This window comes from Triturus cristatus, chromosome 3_1 (genome assembly GCF_964204655.1).
Source record: "Triturus cristatus chromosome 3_1, aTriCri1.1, whole genome shotgun sequence".
NCBI classification, from domain to species: domain Eukaryota; kingdom Metazoa; phylum Chordata; class Amphibia; order Caudata; family Salamandridae; genus Triturus; species Triturus cristatus.
The window spans coordinates 311,370,950-311,389,069 of NC_140583.1; the positions used below are offsets into that span (position 1 = coordinate 311,370,950).

Consider the following 18,120-nt stretch of genomic DNA (forward strand, 5'->3'; position numbering starts at 1 on the left):
GCTGGGTATCACTTTTTTCGGTGCCGGAGGGTGTTTTTCGGCACCGGGCGTTGGCTGGCTCGAGCCCGAGCTGCCGTGAGACTTCTGAGGCTTCGACACCGGGCCCGAAGGTGGGGTGATAGAAGCTGTGTGCTTGGTTTTGCCCAGGCCTGCAGGCGAGGGTGTAACCGGAGTCTCTTTGGTTTTGGACGCGGGTTGGGAGGGGGTACAGTACTCACGACCCGCTGCGCCGGTGTGATGTCCTCCACATCGGAGTCGTCGGCCTCGGAAGCGCTGACGACGTCGTCCTCCTGCTCGGTGTGTAGTTGCCCCGAAGCTTCGGCGTCGTCTCTGAAGATGTCCGGTGGAGCTGCTGACGATCAGTGCGCCATGGTGCGTCGAGCTCTTCGATCCCGGATGGTTTTCTTTGATCGAAAAGACTTACAGGAGGGGCAGTCTCTAGCCTCGTGTTCTGGAGAGAGGCAAAGGTTACACACCTGATGGAGTTCGGTGTGGGGAAATTTAGACCCACATTTTGGGCACTTTTTGAACGGAGTCCTTTCCATCGGCTGGGACCGGAGTCGAGGAGGGCCCGAAGGCCGGTGCCGATGTACGGGATGGAGAAAAGTGCCGCTTCGAGAGATGAAGATGATGATGAAGAAAACTCGAAGAAACGAGGATTTTCCGTCGAGGCTGGAACCGTAGAAGTTCGAAGCCGGAGCACGAAGTATCGCATCCGAGCCCGATGGCGGAAAAAAACAATCTGAGGATGGAGCCGAAGCCCATGCGCAGTACGGACCGAAGGAGGAGTCACCGAACTCGTGACTTCCAAAGACTGTCCAAAGAACAAAAACAAACTGCAAACATCCGGGCCCAACACCAGATGGCGATCTATGCTAAGTGTACAATCTGCAGCTCATATGCCTCGAACATATATTTTTCTCAGAAGCGGCGTTTGTAATTCACTATCCACACAAGGCACAGTAGAATGCGGATGGTTATATGTTTACATTTTATGCTACTGACTTTACTTTATAGCATTCTTGTGATATAATGTAGTACCTGCAATCTATCATGCATTTCTTACGTATAATAATATTGCCAGGAGCTATGGCAAACCTTTTGCTCAAATGTGAAGATGAACGTATTCATGCCTCATTACTGAAGCCATTATTATTAAATGTTTTCTCCCATGCCGAAGTTCTCTCGACTGTTCACTGTCAATAATGATAAGTGATCATATTTTGAAACAATGAAAAGAGAAAAATAACTATCACATTTTAAAGTTACAATTAATGTAAATGTGGCATCCATAATTGTGGCCTATGGATAGATGTGCAGTGAGACATTCAAGAAATGTCTCTGATTGACTTCTACAATGTAAAACTTTGGGACTTGAAGAACTAATGTAGAACCATCCTCTGGGTGGCATAAATAATCTATAACAGACTCTTGCTGCCAAATCTATCCGTTGCGCCAATTCATGCAAGTATCACATCTTTTGTAAGTGGTACTCATATTCCAGGGTGACAAATAGTATCCATTTTTTCTGTTGAGTGATAGTATGTACACACAAGCTTATTCCAAGCTTGGGAGGGTATAATGTTTCGGCACTTTCCAACTCAGCCCCCATTCCTTGTGAATAAGGCTGTGGTCAAGATGCCCAATTCCATGCCTATGGCCTGAAGTAGATGGAAAAAGTACAAGCACACTGAGAAAGCTAAAATGAGGAAAACACACACGGCCCGGATGTCCTTGAACTCTACCCTATGTCTTTATTGTTCCTTAGTGGTCATGGAAATTGCAAGAAGAGTGGCATATTGCTGAGAATCTAGACACAAAATTAAATTGACCAGAAAGAGGAGATAGGTGACAGGATGAAGGTCTGCACAGCAAATCACGCAAGACACACCTCTTTCCACTCTCCCAACAGCCCGATGCGACCCGCCTGGGGTACGACTGTTTCCTCCTCCTGCAGATATTGGTGGGAGAATACATTTATGACCGTATATTGAGTGCAACCCCTCCCATTCATTCCTGCTTTCTAACAGTCAAACTCTCCTACCTAACATCCACATTATTGTTTCTGTATGCACACATGGCCTCAGCAGCATGTCTTTCTTTGACAGTACTGATGCCTTCAAATGTGGCTGTGAGCTATCACAACATCTGTGACCATGGGGTGAGCAGTTTTAGTCCTTCTCAAAGCTAAACATTTGTTTCTGAGCTCAAAGAGCGGAGCAATGGAGTATCATTGCCAGGTTACTTAGAAGCAGTTGTGTCTTTCTTCAAATACATTTCTATTTACTGGGTGTGGGTGCTGTTAATTCAAATTCTGTTTTATAAATAAGGCTCCTAGTTTTCAGTTTTTACTGATATTTACAGATAAATACAGAGGGAAAACAATGTATTTCCTGTCTGTTATTATTTTTAAAAGTGGAAAAATACATAAAATCATGCTTCTTATGAGTGACCTTTCCTGCTGCCCTTCAGGAGTTCTAGGCCAACAGCTGAGCAGATAGACAGCATGGGGAGTTAAAAAAGAGGATGAGTTTCCTTAAATACTGGCATACTTTAGCATATATTTGTATATAATGTTAATACTTGCCTGCGTGTGCAGTGTTTTGCTATACTGGCTGCTAAATTTGCTAAAACGAAACAGGCATCAAAGTATGAGTGCATGTTTATTAGTTAAATAAATGTGGAAATATACCATTATATCCCTCCATTTGTTCTTAAAAACACAAAATAAATATGGATAAATACAGATGTAAATCTTTAAAAAATAAATGCCATAAAACCGGAAGCCCTATTTATAATGACAATGACACTAACATGGAAATATATGGCTATGTGTTGTTATAGAGTAAATGGTGATGTTCCCCACAGTGCAGATTGTGCTTTAGCACCAAAGATTATCATGCACGTCCAGGCAGATTTGAGTGTGCCAATAACCCATAGCACACTGCTGTCTGCACTTTTCCACTTATTTCTGAATTCTCCCACCCAAACACAACTACTACTTTTTATCTACATGAACACATTTATAAATGTGGCATTTTATAAAGTGCTTCTCAACCCAGGGATTGGTGTTGGTGTGCTTTAAATAATAATAATAAAAGATAACTTCTTTCTTTACAATTTAAATGCTAAGCAACAGCGACAAAAAGGGAATAGTCAGGGAGAAGAAGTATCGAATTTGGGGGATGAACATGGGAAGATGTTTGAATAGATGAGAATCACATCTGATTAAAATATTATTAGGACAGTTGCAGGGAGTGCTCAGACCTCACCTCCACATTGCGCACTGATGGGTCTGGGGCAGCCTCTGGCCAATCTGGTAGCTCCTGGTAGCCGACTGCTTTGGAGTTCAGCAAGTGAGAGAGTGAGCCAAGCTGGAAGTGGTCCCGATCTTTCATTCGGAGAAAGGGCACACGGGTGATATAGAAAAACAATCTGAGATGAGGTTTCAATATAATTCAAGATACTTTTTTAACTTATTTTTATTGTAGTACTGCATTATTTGTCACAATAATTTGTACATTTTACAATTCTCATAGTCTGCCCATAGGGCCATTAGCGATGTTTACATCTCGGCAAGAGTGGTGAACTAAGGTTTACTCACCCAGCTCAATATAATTTGTAATCATTCCATTTAAAACAGCTTTTTATGGGCATGTCTATCCAAAACATTCAAACGAGTTGGAAGTGGCAAAATGTAGGTAATGTGCCAACAATGATTGTGAAAACATCTTGTCATTTCAGGAGTTTGCTTGCTCTCCACTCACTGAAGTCTATGAACCTGCTGTGTGTGCTTGTGATTATTACAGCAAGAAGGGCTTAGAAATCTAAAGGTCACTGTCTACCTCTGAGATGGAATAGTAGGGACAACCTCTTTCCACTGCTGCCTCCGGCTCTAAAGGGGGATTACAGCTATACGAGCAACTTTCCAACCCATGGGAAACTGGGTATACAATTTCTAAGTGCTACTGTGGTTCTCACAGGCAACCATACAACAGAATATATATTATATTCAGTACAGATTATAATAAATATAAAAGAAACTTGTGAAATGACACTCACCTAACTTAAATAAATACTGCCACAAACAAGTCACGTACATGTGACAACCAAACAATTAGCACATTGAACAGGAAAGGATTATAGTGAATTTTTTCTACCCCTGAGTACTATGCTGCAGTGGCAGTGGTTGTGATGAAGGATGTCAGGCATAAGAATGATTTCAAGAGAAGGCCAAAACTTCTGGGGAAATTCAACGGTTAGTGAGTCGGGTGGGGGGCAACACTGAGTTGGTGAAAGGCATAGGTGCAGATGAGAAAGGGAAATACAAGGCCTCACTGTTTGATGCATTTAGCACGAGTAACCAGAGAACTATGTAGTGGCAAACAGCAGTGAAGCAGATGGCTATTCATTCTGGGAGATGGGCAGAGGGATCTGGGAATTAGAAAAATATCTAGTTATCATCAGATTGTAGATGGTAAGAGAAACTAAATGTGTTGCTGTCATCTAGGACAATGCTGTAAAGTGAAAGAAGGAGATGGCCTGGGACACATCCTTGAGGGCAATCCGACAGGTAGAGTTGTAGGTGAAGATAGCTTGGTGTTCCAGGTTACAGAGAAAGAGTAAACGTTTGGTAAGAATAGAACTGAATGACAAATGAGCGGGTGATAGCAAGTGTACGGTGAAAGGTAAGGGAGCTAGGACGATCTACAATGTTGCAAACAGAACAAGCAGTACAAGGATAGAAAATGCGATGACGTTTGCAGCATGTGTAAGGGCAGTTTCCATTGAGTGTAGAGCACAAAATCCTGAAAGGATTTCATTAGGCAGGCTGATAGGTGACATGTATTAGGTTAGGCAACTGAAAACATGTCCCGGATAGTGGTCTAGCTTCACTGAAACAAATGGTGTTTGGTATCGAAACAACTTGTAGTAATAAAACCACACTGATTCCAGTGTTGGAATTATTAAGACATGCACTCAGAGGGTACCTCAGAGGTACACCGTGGAACATACCAGCCATCTATTGTGCTAGCTGACTGGTTCACTCCAGCCTGCTGCCACAGACGAGTTTCTGACCCCCAGGGTGACACTCTTTGCTCTAAGGATGTCAGGAACAATGCCTTCTCTGGAGAGAGGTCTTATCACCTCCTCCTCCAGAAGGGCTGGTAAAATTAGCATTCCAAGGCAGGTTGCTTCAAAGAGCCGACTGCCTTTTGGTATGCAAGTCTGGCTTCTTTCACAGGACAAAATGCCGACCCGCCTGCCCTGGGTCATCTGGTGCCAGGACAGGAGGGAAATTATCTATGCAGGAGGCGTCTTGCACTGCAAGGATGGACACACCTCTAGGGTGACCAGCTGGAAGTGAATGCGACCTTAGAGACTCCACCATATTTTGTGTGGTGGAATTAGGAATTCTGGGACAAGGTGAGGCCCACTCCTCAAAGGAAGTGGTCATCTAGGGGGTGCAGTGAACCCAGAGGTAAGTAGCCCATTGGCTACTATCCCTTACTTCCCTTAACGCCCCTAAATTGAGCATTTAGGTGACCCTCTGATTCCAGATCTCCAAATTATCATTGGACACAAGAGAAGGAATGGAAGAATACTGCTAACTCTAGAACTGAGAAGTATGACTGACTTGGCGCCAACCCTACTGTCCTGTCTGCTGCACCCAACCCTTGTGGAACAACTGATTTGTCTTCCTGCTGTGCAGACCTCAAGAAATCCAGAGGCCTGCCAGTGCATCGCAAATTGCCAAAGAATTTCCCTTGAAGTAGAGGAGCTACTCCCCTGCAGCTGCAGGCACCAAAGAAGCAAGAACTGGTACACTGACCTGCTGCCTACGTAGTCTAAAGACATAGCAGCTGCACAGAAAGATGTAGCAGTGCTCCTACATGCCAAATCTGTCCTCCCTCCAAGTGTGGGGATGTCAGTAGAGACCGGAGCTGTACAGTAGCAATCCCTGGGGTACTGGACCCCTTACAGCAGCCAAGGAGCGTTGTGCCCAGACAGGACACCAATGACGAGAAAAACTGACCTGCACATCGAGGGACTTAGGGTTAGTGAGGACCACTTAGTGAGTGGTCAGCTATCCTGTTTCCCTCTCTTCAGCAAAACAAAGATCAAAACGTAAGTCTGTGACCGCTGCCACCCGATGCCTCATAGCACCTATGCACCCGCACTCCAGGGCCTGAGTTCAATGGAGATGATGGTGACAACAGGATCTCCAGATCCACAAGAGCCAAGCTCACACTTGGGTTTGCCCAGACTGGACTTCCATCGCCTCCTGCAGCCTCTGTCTGCAGGCCCCCTCCAACCACAAGAAGCTATTGCACTGGAATCTGACCACAAAAGACACCATTGCACTCAAGCCCCACAGTCCTAGGAGAAGTGGACCAAAGGTGTCCCTGCGCGCCAGAGGATCTCAAGGATTAAGCGCCCCTGTGGGCTCCCCCGGACTGGTCCCCCAGTACCGGCTTGCATCCTCTTTGTAACTGGACCGTTCTCCCATTGAAGTGAATAGGACACTCAACGCCGTGACATACCTCTGCACCCGGAGGCCCCAGAGCCTCCCGACATAACCTGTTGGTGTGGCCTTGGACCTTGCCCCATACTCACCTCAAGTCCGGAAGAATAACCCCTTAAGTCGCTGACAAGTGCCTGAATGCAATACATGTTTTTCCTTAATAGGAAAACATTGCAGGTCCATTTTTGAAAATTGTAAAAATTCATAACTTTAAAAGTACTTACCCCATTCCGATGATCTTTGTATCAAAATTTGAAATAAAAGTATGTATTATTTTTTATAAATTAGTGTTGGATTTCTCTATTGAGTGTATCTCATTTACTGCCTTTGTGTGTGTAATAAATGTCTGGAATTACCCTCTGATATGCCCAATTGCTCGCCCACAAAAGAGAGCATTTGGAGTGTCATTTGTTCCTCTGTAATTCCTTTGGGGTTTGCCTGGACTATTTCAAAGTATACCTCTTTCTGATATACCATATAGAGAGCCAGCTTCCTACAAAGATGGATTCTCCTTTTTGTGATTCATAATGCAGTCTACCAATGACTGAGACAGTTTGGCATTTCCAATGGTTGTGCACTTATTTGAAGTCACATTAATTCTGCAACGCATAATAATGCCAGATCATGAATTGCTTCCTCCACTCACATAGTTATCCACTTTACATAACTCTATTGTTATATTAGCCTGACGTACCTCCTAATCCATATCATTGGCAATCCTGGGACACCTCTAGGGACCATCACCATCGAAAATAACCACCACTTGTTTTGAAAACATACAAACCTCCCACCTTTTCCAAATACTTTGTATGACATCCTCCACTTTAGTTCACATAGCACTGCTATACAAACACCTGTAAGCATTTATTACATCTAACCTTCCATCTTTTCTTTCATCTATCTGTCTGCATAATAGTACATTGATGTATTTTCCCATCCATGTGCTCTTCCGTTTATCTATCTCTGCACAAACCAACCAAGGTGCTAATTAAATACACAGACCTGCACATTACTCATCCAACCACCAAAGCACCACAGCAAATCCACAAAGACTACCCATTTGATCTATCAAAGCAGCAGTGCAACATTTAGTAAAACCTGCCACACAAAGGGAAGGTAATCCTTAGAAATGCTAGAGTTCTGATCATCTCATGGTCTGCTCAAGGTAGATCTGCACTTGCGACTGAACATGATTGGAAGAGATCACCATCATAATGGCCAACTTAAAAGGCTTCTCTGAATAGGATAATGTTTACTTAGTCTTTAGGGGCATATACCTTTAAATGAGGATTCGAGGACAGGGGCCGGCTTCTGTGCCAGGAACAGCTTTTTAGCATATTTACTCAGAGCACCACTTTTATCCGTGGGAACGATCAGCTGGCGAATGAAACGAGCTCGGTCTCGGATATCATAGTTCTGATCATATTTAGCCAAGTTCAGCACATACTGGGTCAGCAGCTTGGTCTGTAATAAATAACAAGAGCATGGAAATGTAAATCAAGGGAGCGAGCAATAAGGACTAGAGAATGCAGTGGAGATGAGAGGAGGACTAAGACACAAAAAAACAAGAAATGGAGGGTAACAGAAGGAGGAAAAAGTGAGTAAGAACAAGCATGAGAAAGTGAGATGGAGGGAAAAGAAATATATAGGAATAAACTTTTCCAAAAGAAAGTTGAAGAACATGCTCTATTCTGCCTAAACACCTTCACATGACATATGATACACCCACTGTCCTGTAAAAAAGATTTCCAAATGTAGCAGCATGTTCAAGTAGTCAACTAGAAATGGCTAATTTGCTTCATATGACTTGGTCATGTTGAACTGTCAAAACATTCTAGGAAAGGGTGCCCACTGTATTATAAGGTTCAGTGGGCAACATGATTACATTACACATTAAACTTGCATTGGGTTTGAATTAAGGTAGCATATAGAGACACTATGTAAGAACTCCATGTTGTGGAAAGGTAGATATTAATGTTTGTGTAGCCCAGAATACATATATCCTACACTGGACTTCAGAATGTAAGTCTTGTTGGTGCTCAACATGTTGGCAAGTTTGTCTGACTATAGGATGATGATATGGTAACTATGATATTGTAGCAGTGTAACTAGGTATTGAATGGAACATTACGGCCTGTTAGATCTAGTAATGGATATTAATTTATGAAACTCGTCATCGTTTGAGCAATTTAGCAATTCTTTATCATATCAAAATATTCTTATGGTCTCATTTTAATACACAATATGTGGCCTATAAATGGTCCACTGGTGGTAAAGAAGCTGATTTTAAAAGTATGGAAATCTTACTTGAGTCCATTGGTTGAAGAATGGATCCTAGATTTGTTACTGCTTGTTAACTGGAGATAGTGCATATATGTATCTCAGCACTCAGGAAACTATATACTTAAGTATGCTTTTAAATAAAGGATCACTAGAGGTTGGATACATATATGTAAATCTAACGATTGGACTAATCCTTGCACAATGTTAGCGTTTTTACACTGCATTACTTTATCTACTTATGTGCAGTAAAAACTTGATTAGAAACAGAATTGGAGAAAAGTTCCCATTCTAACGTATGCATTTAATTTTCTCGCTGGTACAGTTTGACCAGCTCCGCGTTTGTGGACATAACTCTCAGCTTAAAACAGACAAAGCAAGGTGAAACGATCTCCCGAAATGCAAGACTGCACCTACCGTCCTTTGGGAAGATGGCAGTATGATGTCACCACTCGCCGTTCTGTCTATGCATCACATTTTACCCCTGAAGATGCAATATATCCCTGGCTAGTCACCACTCAACTGTGCTAAGCGTTTGGTGATAGGTTGATTCTCATTCGCCTTTGAAACCTGTAAGCTGTGCTACCGTCTGCTAGGCTTGGCTTTTGATCTTACTTGTAGTTGATGGGTTGCTGTATCCGTAAGCTATGTTCGTTTGCCACCTGGGTAAAGAAATGTGTGCTGGACTTGATGCAGAACGTCTTGATGTCAGGGTCACACTGCTCTTGTCAACATTTCTGCTTATGAAAACAACACCACTGCTTGTGATCAAGAGAAGCTGTGTGAAGATCTCTTGTAGTATTGAGGCTCCATTCTTTTGCTGTAGGTAGGGCATGACTCCCTCCTCTTGGGCCTCTACTGCTCCCTCCACCACAAATGACTGTAGATGAAGCTAAGCTCCATATGTTGCCACACAAATACTTCTTTCTCTCCAGACCTGCTGCCGATGCCTACACCATATTTTTACCACCCACACATGTGCATGCACCTGGCGACTCCCTGAACTAATGAGTGGATGCTTTGGCGTCTTCTTTCCAGCTAGCCCTACTTGTGAAGAGTAACCCTGGGAATCTTGGAAATATCAACAGGAATGAATTGGACGCTGGCTGGTTTATTTGAATGATTTCATTAAAAGGAAAACATATTCATATAGCCTGGAGAAGCCCAGGTAGTGCAAATTGCATCCTTTCTTTCTTCTTGCCAGCAATCTGTCTCAAAGTGCTAAATGCTCACCAATAACATATGGTGTGATCTGCTGGTTAGGACTTCGATTTACAGCAAGGCCAACACAGCCTTCCATAGTTCCGAGGTCAGTAATCTGTGTGCCAATAAAATGGGCCACAGAAACAACTATTATTTACTGTGCTTAGAAATAACAGCAATGTGCAATGAATTAAGCTGTCTTTTTTAGCCTGTTACTGAAATGTCATTTTTTTTTCCTCTAGTCCTCAATCCCTCTGGATTTGCTCCTACATGTGAACCCATTTTGATGGCTGAAAACCTACCTCTTCTAATGTGTCTCATGACCTTGTCTTTTACCTGCTTCCTTGTAAGTGCTAGGACAGCCCCATGGGTCCAGCAGCGCTCTTGAAAACTACTGATGAGAATGATGATCTTGAAAAGCCAAACATTGGCCACAGCCTACACTCATGAATGCACAGAATACTTCATATGGGGTCTTCACAATGCTATGCACTGTCCCTGATCGTTTTCTCTTCTCTAGACTTTCCATCTGGCTCAGACAAATGATGAATGCAATCACACGGCGTCAATGCAACCACAGTGTGCTGCTGAACACAAGTAATACTGAAGTGGAATATTCAATCTAATATCTCCCATTGCTTGGCTGTGAATAAAAACATAGTGGAACAGACCAGCAAATACCCTATTATTAATCAACTGCAGCAGAAGCCATAGAAAGGCACTACTCTTACCTGCTTGGAATTGGTAAGGTACAGCTTGGCTGCAAGGTTGATGACCTGAAGCTTGACGATATCCTCTTCATTTGTAAAAGACTTTGCCATCTTGCGCAGGACATCAGGGGCAATCTTGGGGACATGCTCACAGTACTCTCCGATTAACCACACAATGCTGGCCCTGGCCATTGGCACCTTGTTAGGCAAATATAGCCACATGTAAATATGAAGAGACAGGCACAGGCACGGATAAATACTAAGGTCTATTTATAGGGATAATTATGAGCACAGAAACATGTGCTAACACGAATACACAAAAATCAGCACACATATCCAATGGTCGATACACAAACACATATACAAACTTGTAAATAGCTGTAGAAGGATACACACACATAACACATGTAATACACATAATCACAAACATGCACATAGTCAAATATAGGCATATAGAATATAGAAAATTTACATTACATGTAAATAAATACAGATCAGTGCATCCACAAACTCCAATCAACATAAATGCATAGGTGGATAACATCTCTACACACAACTACACATGCTCACTAACACATAAACAAGTTTTAAAAAAGCCACACATGCATGAGCACAGAACCAGATAAACAGCAATGTAACTACATTACTAAGCCGGTGTGTGAATTCATACTGCTGATGCAGGCTTTCTTTTTTCAACAACTTTATACTGCCTCTGTTTGAGCTACAGCATGTGCATGAATGAAACATGGGATGTGCAGCACGGTTTCTTTTTCTATGAGGGATGTTTGCTGTGTGCTTTTCCTGTTTTGGGAGCAAGAGAATATAAAGTGTTGTACCTCTTTTGTGTGTAAGCTCTTATTTGTATTCGAAGGAAGATTTGTGTTTCTTACACTTTCGTGCTGTGTGATAGAAACCTACTTCCCTCTTCAAATATCCCTCATACTGTAGTGCTCCCTACCCGTCCCAGCTTGTCTGTAAAAGTACAGCAACATGGATACTTTTGCAGGTAATGCTGAAGGGCAGATTTTAAGGGTTATTTTTGTTACGTTGAGCCTATGAGACAGCGGAAGCTGTCTGATTCCAAAAGACCTATTGTGACCTTACCGTGGGCTTACCTCCCGCCGATTGCTTACCATTGGTTTGTATTATTGTCACTTTCATTTGCTTGCTCATAATTCAATGGCTTGCCTTCCTTTTCTTTTGGTTGTACTCTCTTGGAGCATAACTCTATACAATCCTTTTGATTGGGCAACCTTTATCCTTCCACCATTCACATTTAGTAACTACTTTTTTCCATTCAGCACTTCATGAGAGTGCATGTGTTTACTAGCTCTCTTCTTCTTGCTCTGCTTCCCCCTCAAATAAATGCCCTGTGCGGTCTTGCTCATCATCCCTCCTAGCCTGTCTGCAAAAGCAGATCAACAGCAATATTTTTGCAGGGAATATGAATGAATGGAATACATTAAGGGTTGTTATAGTTTTATCTCCTGCATTCCACATATTGCACAACAGCACAAGCTTAAGCACACAAGCCTTTTATGGTGCTGGTGGAAGGGCATTTGCTGCACTCACTCAGTTGGTGTCTGAGAAAGAAGTTATACCTAGCATGGCAAAGCTCCTGAAGGCCTATAAATCTGCTCCCTGATTAATACAGCGGGCGAAATAGTTGAATCCTGTGGACATTAAGCCCTGGCAAGCATTTCCCTTTACATTGTGACACTTCCTTATTCTTTTTAAATTTCATTCAAAGTTTCCTGAGTGAAAAATATTTCAAAAATACACCATGTCATTTATAAAGATTGAAAGCATCAACTTGAAATGTATAGTTTTGAGATACCATAAGATGTGGGTTTGCTTTTTGTCTAGTATTTTGGTATGTTTTTCTTTTACTTTTTTTAAAAATAATACTTTACAGACCAACATTGTCATAGCCAACAGCTCAGCACTCACATTATTATAGGTGAGATCTACGGCTTTGCCACTGCTTGTTTCTTTTTCATTCAGCACTCCGTGGAAGTGTCTGTGTTTTCTAGCTCTCTCTTGTGGTGCTTCGCCCCTCAAATGCCCGCCCACTGTGCTTCCCCCCAACACTTCTAGTTTGTCAGTAAAAGAACAGCTACATATTTTTGCACTTGTTTGACTGAATAGCAGGCCTTATGTTTTGTTCTAGGAGATATCTCCTGCATACCTCATACTGCACGCAAGCATAAGCTTTGGCACACACAGGTTTTTATGGTGCTGGGGAAGGACCAACTGCTGTACTCACTCAGCTGGTTCAGCCAAACGTTGTATTTAGCATTGGCCTCTCCAAGAGGCCCATAAATCAACAACTTTGGCTACTTCAGAGGAGCAAATTGCTGAATTCAGAGGAATTCTGACACTTAATTTTTAAACTCGATTTTCAATTTCCCGAGTGAAAATTTGAAAAATAAACTATGCCATTTATTAAGACTAAAAATACTGAATTCAATGTACAGTTCTGAGATACGATCTGCATTTGATTTTCCTCTAATATTTGGAACTTTCCTTTAATTTCTTTAAAATAATACTTTACGGACATACATGCACAAAACCAACACCTCAGCAATGAGATTAGAAAGGTGAGACCTACTGGTTTGCCAATGTGCCTTAATGTGTGCGTTGCAAACTGCAGTTTTCTGGATGTGTGAGGAAGCCTTGGTGGAGGAGTGTGGTGTCCCCTGAGGCTGCTTGTATTCTGTTGTAGTGGGTTTTTTGCGCGAGCGAACTTTAGATTTTATTGAACCTTTGCAGGGTGGTGAATTTTGGTCACTCCTGTACATGTGTAAAGTCTAGAGGGTTGAACTGAAAGTGAGTTTGTGCTGTACTGGTTGTGTTTCTGAAAGGGAGGCTAGGCCTGTGCTCTTCCAGTTGTATGTGTGTCCTAGGAAGCTAGATTGTAGCTGTAAACTCTAAAGACGCTTGGTTTGGCTCACATTGTAAGAACCTACATGTCGACAAAACTGGAATTAAGAGTTTCAAATTATTTATGCCATATTACATCAATATAATGTATTTTCATCAGTGACCAGCATTAGTTTATTGCATCTATATTTAAGCTGTATGCTTATTTGGAGGAGTTATTTATTTGATATTTACTGTGCGTAAATTTTAAATGTCTGGAATATTTATTGTACAAGTGTTCAATATCTGTTTCGGCAATTAGCTAATAAAGTTTGACTAGACAAGATTTATTTTTTAAATTTCAGCAGCCGCGGCCTGTGCAGGAAAGACTGGTGGGGCCGGGTGAGGGATGGGGAATTTTGTCAGACGACAAAGAAAAATTAAATATTTAATTTGACCTCATCTTCGTCTGTCGAAACACCCACCACCCGGCCGCAGCGCTCTTACCTGCACAGGCCGCAGTTGAATTCAGAGAGTTTTTATTGAAACTGTTCCAAAACAAATGCGCAAGAGAGAACAGCAAAATAATACAGGAATTAAAAAACTGAAGAGCCAAGGCCTGGTACAGAGGAGCCTGGATGGTAGACTGGGGCAAAAATAATCAAATACATATATCAAAACCAAGGTGGGTCGAATCAAACGAGAACAATATAACATACAGCACTCTATAAAATTATAGATAATGAATTAGTGAGATAGTGATAATGAAGTAGGGAAAAATAAGAACCAGTAGGTGGTTGAGTGAGATCAGATATATAACGAAGAGCCGCTCAGTTAGAGTGGAAAGTACATGGTTAGAGATATATTGTAGAATGCTTTCCATTACAGGTCAGATATATAGAGTAGATGTCAGCCAGTCACTTGTATCAGTGACTTGATAAGATTTCTGATTCTTGCTGTGCTACACTACACTCTGTGTCCGAGGTAAGCAGCACAGCCAGTGTCTGTACTCCACTTTATTCCCACGCACACTGTGTGTGCGGGTGGAAGATTGCTCTGATTCTAACTGGGTTATGTAGGTCGTGTTAGCACATTGCAATAAGGAAACATGTGAAACCACCCATGATGAATGCAGCACCCTCCTGGAGGAGGGCAACAGCTCTGCAGATCTGGCCTGGTGTGGTGATGTATTACAACCTGGGGTAAAGTGGGAGAGAAACGGACTGGCTGCACAGTTTAAAGCAGGTTTAGTAAATACAAAACGGTCTGCTATACCTATAATCTTTTGACTGTTGCATCTAAGTCAACTTTTGAAAAGAGAAAAACCACTCTATCTAGACCATGCATAAATCATGATACAAAGCAATTAAAAATATTTATCTATTTTTTATTTTTCAACTTAATTGGAAAAAACGTACTTGATAAATGCGCAAATTAATATTGCAAAGACAATTTAACAAACAAAAGACAATATAGTTCTACAAATCAATAATGCCCATGGGAAACCTAAGATATAAAATTGTTCAGAACTCTCATTCATACTCAATCATACCATACATCCTAGAGGGTAAAAAAATGAACAATTTAGAGGCCCAACGTGGTAGGCTAGTCTTATAAGGCGTGAACACACAAATAATCAATTGAACATGAATATTATACAATCAAAAATATCCAAAAATGAACAAAAGAATGGAAAAAACAAGGGATTATTTTTTTTAAAAGATTGTAGAGTCTTAATAAATCAGTGTGAAGAACAATTCAGTTCAAAACGCCGACGCGCGTTTCGGTGTGACACCCCCTTTCCTGGGGTAACACCTTCTTCAGGGCATAAAATTATTCAGATGCGATTTCCATGGGACCAAAAAACAGCCAGTGTCTGTACTCCACTTTATTCCCACGCACACTGTGTGTGCGGGTGGAAGATTGCTCTGATTCTAACTGGGTTATGTAGGTCGTGTTAGCACATTGCAATAAGGAAACATGTGAAACCACCCAGGATGAATGCAGCGCCCTCCTGGAGGAGGGCAACAGCTCTGCAGATCTGGCCTGGTGTGGTGATGTATTACAACCTGGGGTAAAGTGGGAGAGAAACGGACTGGCTGCACAGTTTAAAGCAGGTTTAGTCTCAGAGTGGTTCATTTGAATGTATTGATCATAATCTCCCATTGGCCCAAATGATCCCATCTCTTTATTTGCAGCATGATTGGCGAAACATCGGGCAGGAAGTGGGAACAGCTGTGAATATATCCTATCATTAAGATTCCCCACTTACGTGACTGCAGGGCTCTGCAAGAGGACAGGTCACCCTAAGCCCATGACCAGAGGGCTGGGGTATATAAAGTGGAAGATCCCTCTGTGGGCTGTTATAATGTGGTTTGTTTTGTTGCCGCTGAGTAACACTTTGGAATTGCTTGCTATTTTTGCTTGGAACAAAATGGGGCTGATTTGTACAGTTTCCCAGGGCTCCTTTTGGTTTAATATCCAGCCAGCTATACCAAGATCTAATTGCAGTTTGATGTAACAGATAGATGACTACAGTGTAAAAAACTTAAAGCTTGAAGTAAAGTTAGCTGCAGCTGTTACCATATTTTAGCACGTCCAGATGTATTCCATTGGATAGATATGTATTATGAGGATATTGGATTTGTCGAATGAACACTGCAAAACAGTAATGAACTGCACTTCTTCGTCTGTGCTAACAGTCTTCTACACCTCTTGTGTTCGGCCGAAGCTCACAATCATACTCCGAGGCCGGTTTAGAGTTTTGAGGGCATAGGCCATGTGTCAGGGCGGTGGAGTACACGAGGTTCACCACCCTGACGGACTACTGCCCACCAAATTTAGGGTTCATTGCTGGCCCAGCGATAATCTCTGTATGTTCAGAGGATCCGTCATCATGTCAGCTTCTCTGATGGTAGAAAAAGTTTGGTGAATAGCCACAGTCAGTTTTGACAGTCATGCACCAAACATTTTGTTTCTCAAAAGCAAATAAATAATGACCCCCACACTTAGGGACTTTTTTCTGTGGTTGTTGTGGAGAATCAATATATGTATTTTCTATCCGTGACCGGCAGGTTTTTCCTCGAGGTCAAAGACAGAAAAAAGTAATCACCAGGAGAGTCATTAAGGCCCTACTGAGCAGCCTGTGAGGGGGTCAGGGGGCGAGTGTCACTTCTGGCAGTTCTGGGTAACATGAAACAGTTACTTTTTGAATGGCTTCTTTGACATGTTTTCGTTGATATAGATCGGAGACTCTGGTCCCAAAGAAGCTCTTAATCTCTTGCAATGGAGGGACGGAAGGGAGGGAGGGAGGGATGGCGAGAGTAATCGAGAAAAGATGGCTTATGGATGACGGCCGAGGTGGATGGAAAGAAGGATTGGAGTGCTGGATGGAGAGAGAAGGATGGAAAAAGGATGAAGAGATGGACGGGGGGGTGCAGAGATGGGTGAAGGGAGCGATGGAGAAAAGGGTGGATCGAGAGAAGGATGGATGATGGTTAGGTGGAGAAAAAGGTGAATGAGAAACAGTGACTGAAGGCGAGAAGAGCTGGAGGGATGAATGGAAACAAAGAGTGAATGTTGAATGGATGGATGGTGAGTAGGAAGCATGGATGTTGGATAAAAAAGGGATGAAGGAAAATACAAAAAAGAAATATGGGGACAAGGAAGGATTATAAAAAGAAAGATGGAGGGAAGGAAGGATGGTAAACAAAGGATGAGGGGTGGAAAACAGTACAGAAAAGATAGTAAGAAAGGAGGAAAGCAAGATGTAAAAAGACAGAAGGGCGGATAAAAAGAAGGACAAAAGACTAAAAGAAGGATGCAGACAAGAAAGGAAGGACATTTTTAAGTATTTGGAAAATCCCTCAGGGGAGCGATATCCTAAACTTCGGGGTTTGCTTGCTTCATCTACTTGCCTCGCGCTATTTGGGACATGGTTCGTAGCGGGTGGTATTTTATTTTTTGGGCTACTCTCTTGGCCATCAGCCCTATCGACGGTGGGCGGTCTGATGGCTGTGCCCCAATGGCTACTACTTCATCGGACACGTTGGAGTAAGTTTTCAGACAGCAGAGGGAACGAGGGCAGCGCAGCCAGTAACCTGATGGTCCAGCGGACTCCAAACTGAGCTAGCAGAACGAGTGTTTGGCGGACAGGGTACTCCGCTGCGTTTGTGGGCGCTCTGTGATTTGCTTGCTGTGCTTGCATGAAGCTTGGGCAGTTGCTGTCAGTATTGTACCTGTTGTGTGAGTATGAGAGAAGCTGGCACTCCAAATGGTCAGTGACAGACTGCCTGTGTGTGTGTGGTCAGCTTGGACACCTGCTTCCTATCCTGCATCTGTTTGTGGATGGACGGGGCGCAAACTGACGTACCTGTATGTTGTCTGCCAACTTGGCCATGTGTTTGATGATCTCACTGTGCTGGGACGGCTGCATCTGCAGGAGTTTCTTGATGACCACGACAGACTCTGCCACCACCAGTTCTACATGAGACAGAAAGACACCCTTCACATGTACAGGCTGTTTAGGATTCACACATA

At 42.6% G+C, this 18,120-nt stretch overlaps 1 protein-coding gene across 7 annotated transcripts in view; it reads right to left on the minus strand.

Annotated features, from left to right (window-relative positions):
- The window catches only part of AP3B2 (adaptor related protein complex 3 subunit beta 2), a 405,963-nt gene that overhangs the window by 112,356 nt on the left and 275,487 nt on the right, over positions 1-18,120 (minus strand). For 5 of the 7 annotated variants that reach the window (XM_085644011.1, XM_085644009.1, XM_085644010.1 and 2 more), the window contains exons 14-17: positions 17,954-18,063; positions 10,741-10,917; positions 7,804-7,990; positions 3,273-3,391 (exon numbers count right to left, since the gene is read on the minus strand). In XM_085644011.1, the coding sequence (XP_085500137.1) occupies positions 3,273-3,391; positions 7,804-7,990; positions 10,741-10,917; positions 17,954-18,063 (593 nt within the window). Of the gene's footprint in view, positions 1-1,891; positions 1,952-3,272; positions 3,392-7,803; positions 7,991-10,740; positions 10,918-17,953; positions 18,064-18,120 lie in introns of all 7 variants that reach the window. The other 2 variants (XM_085644012.1, XM_085644006.1) reach the window with 1 other exon arrangement.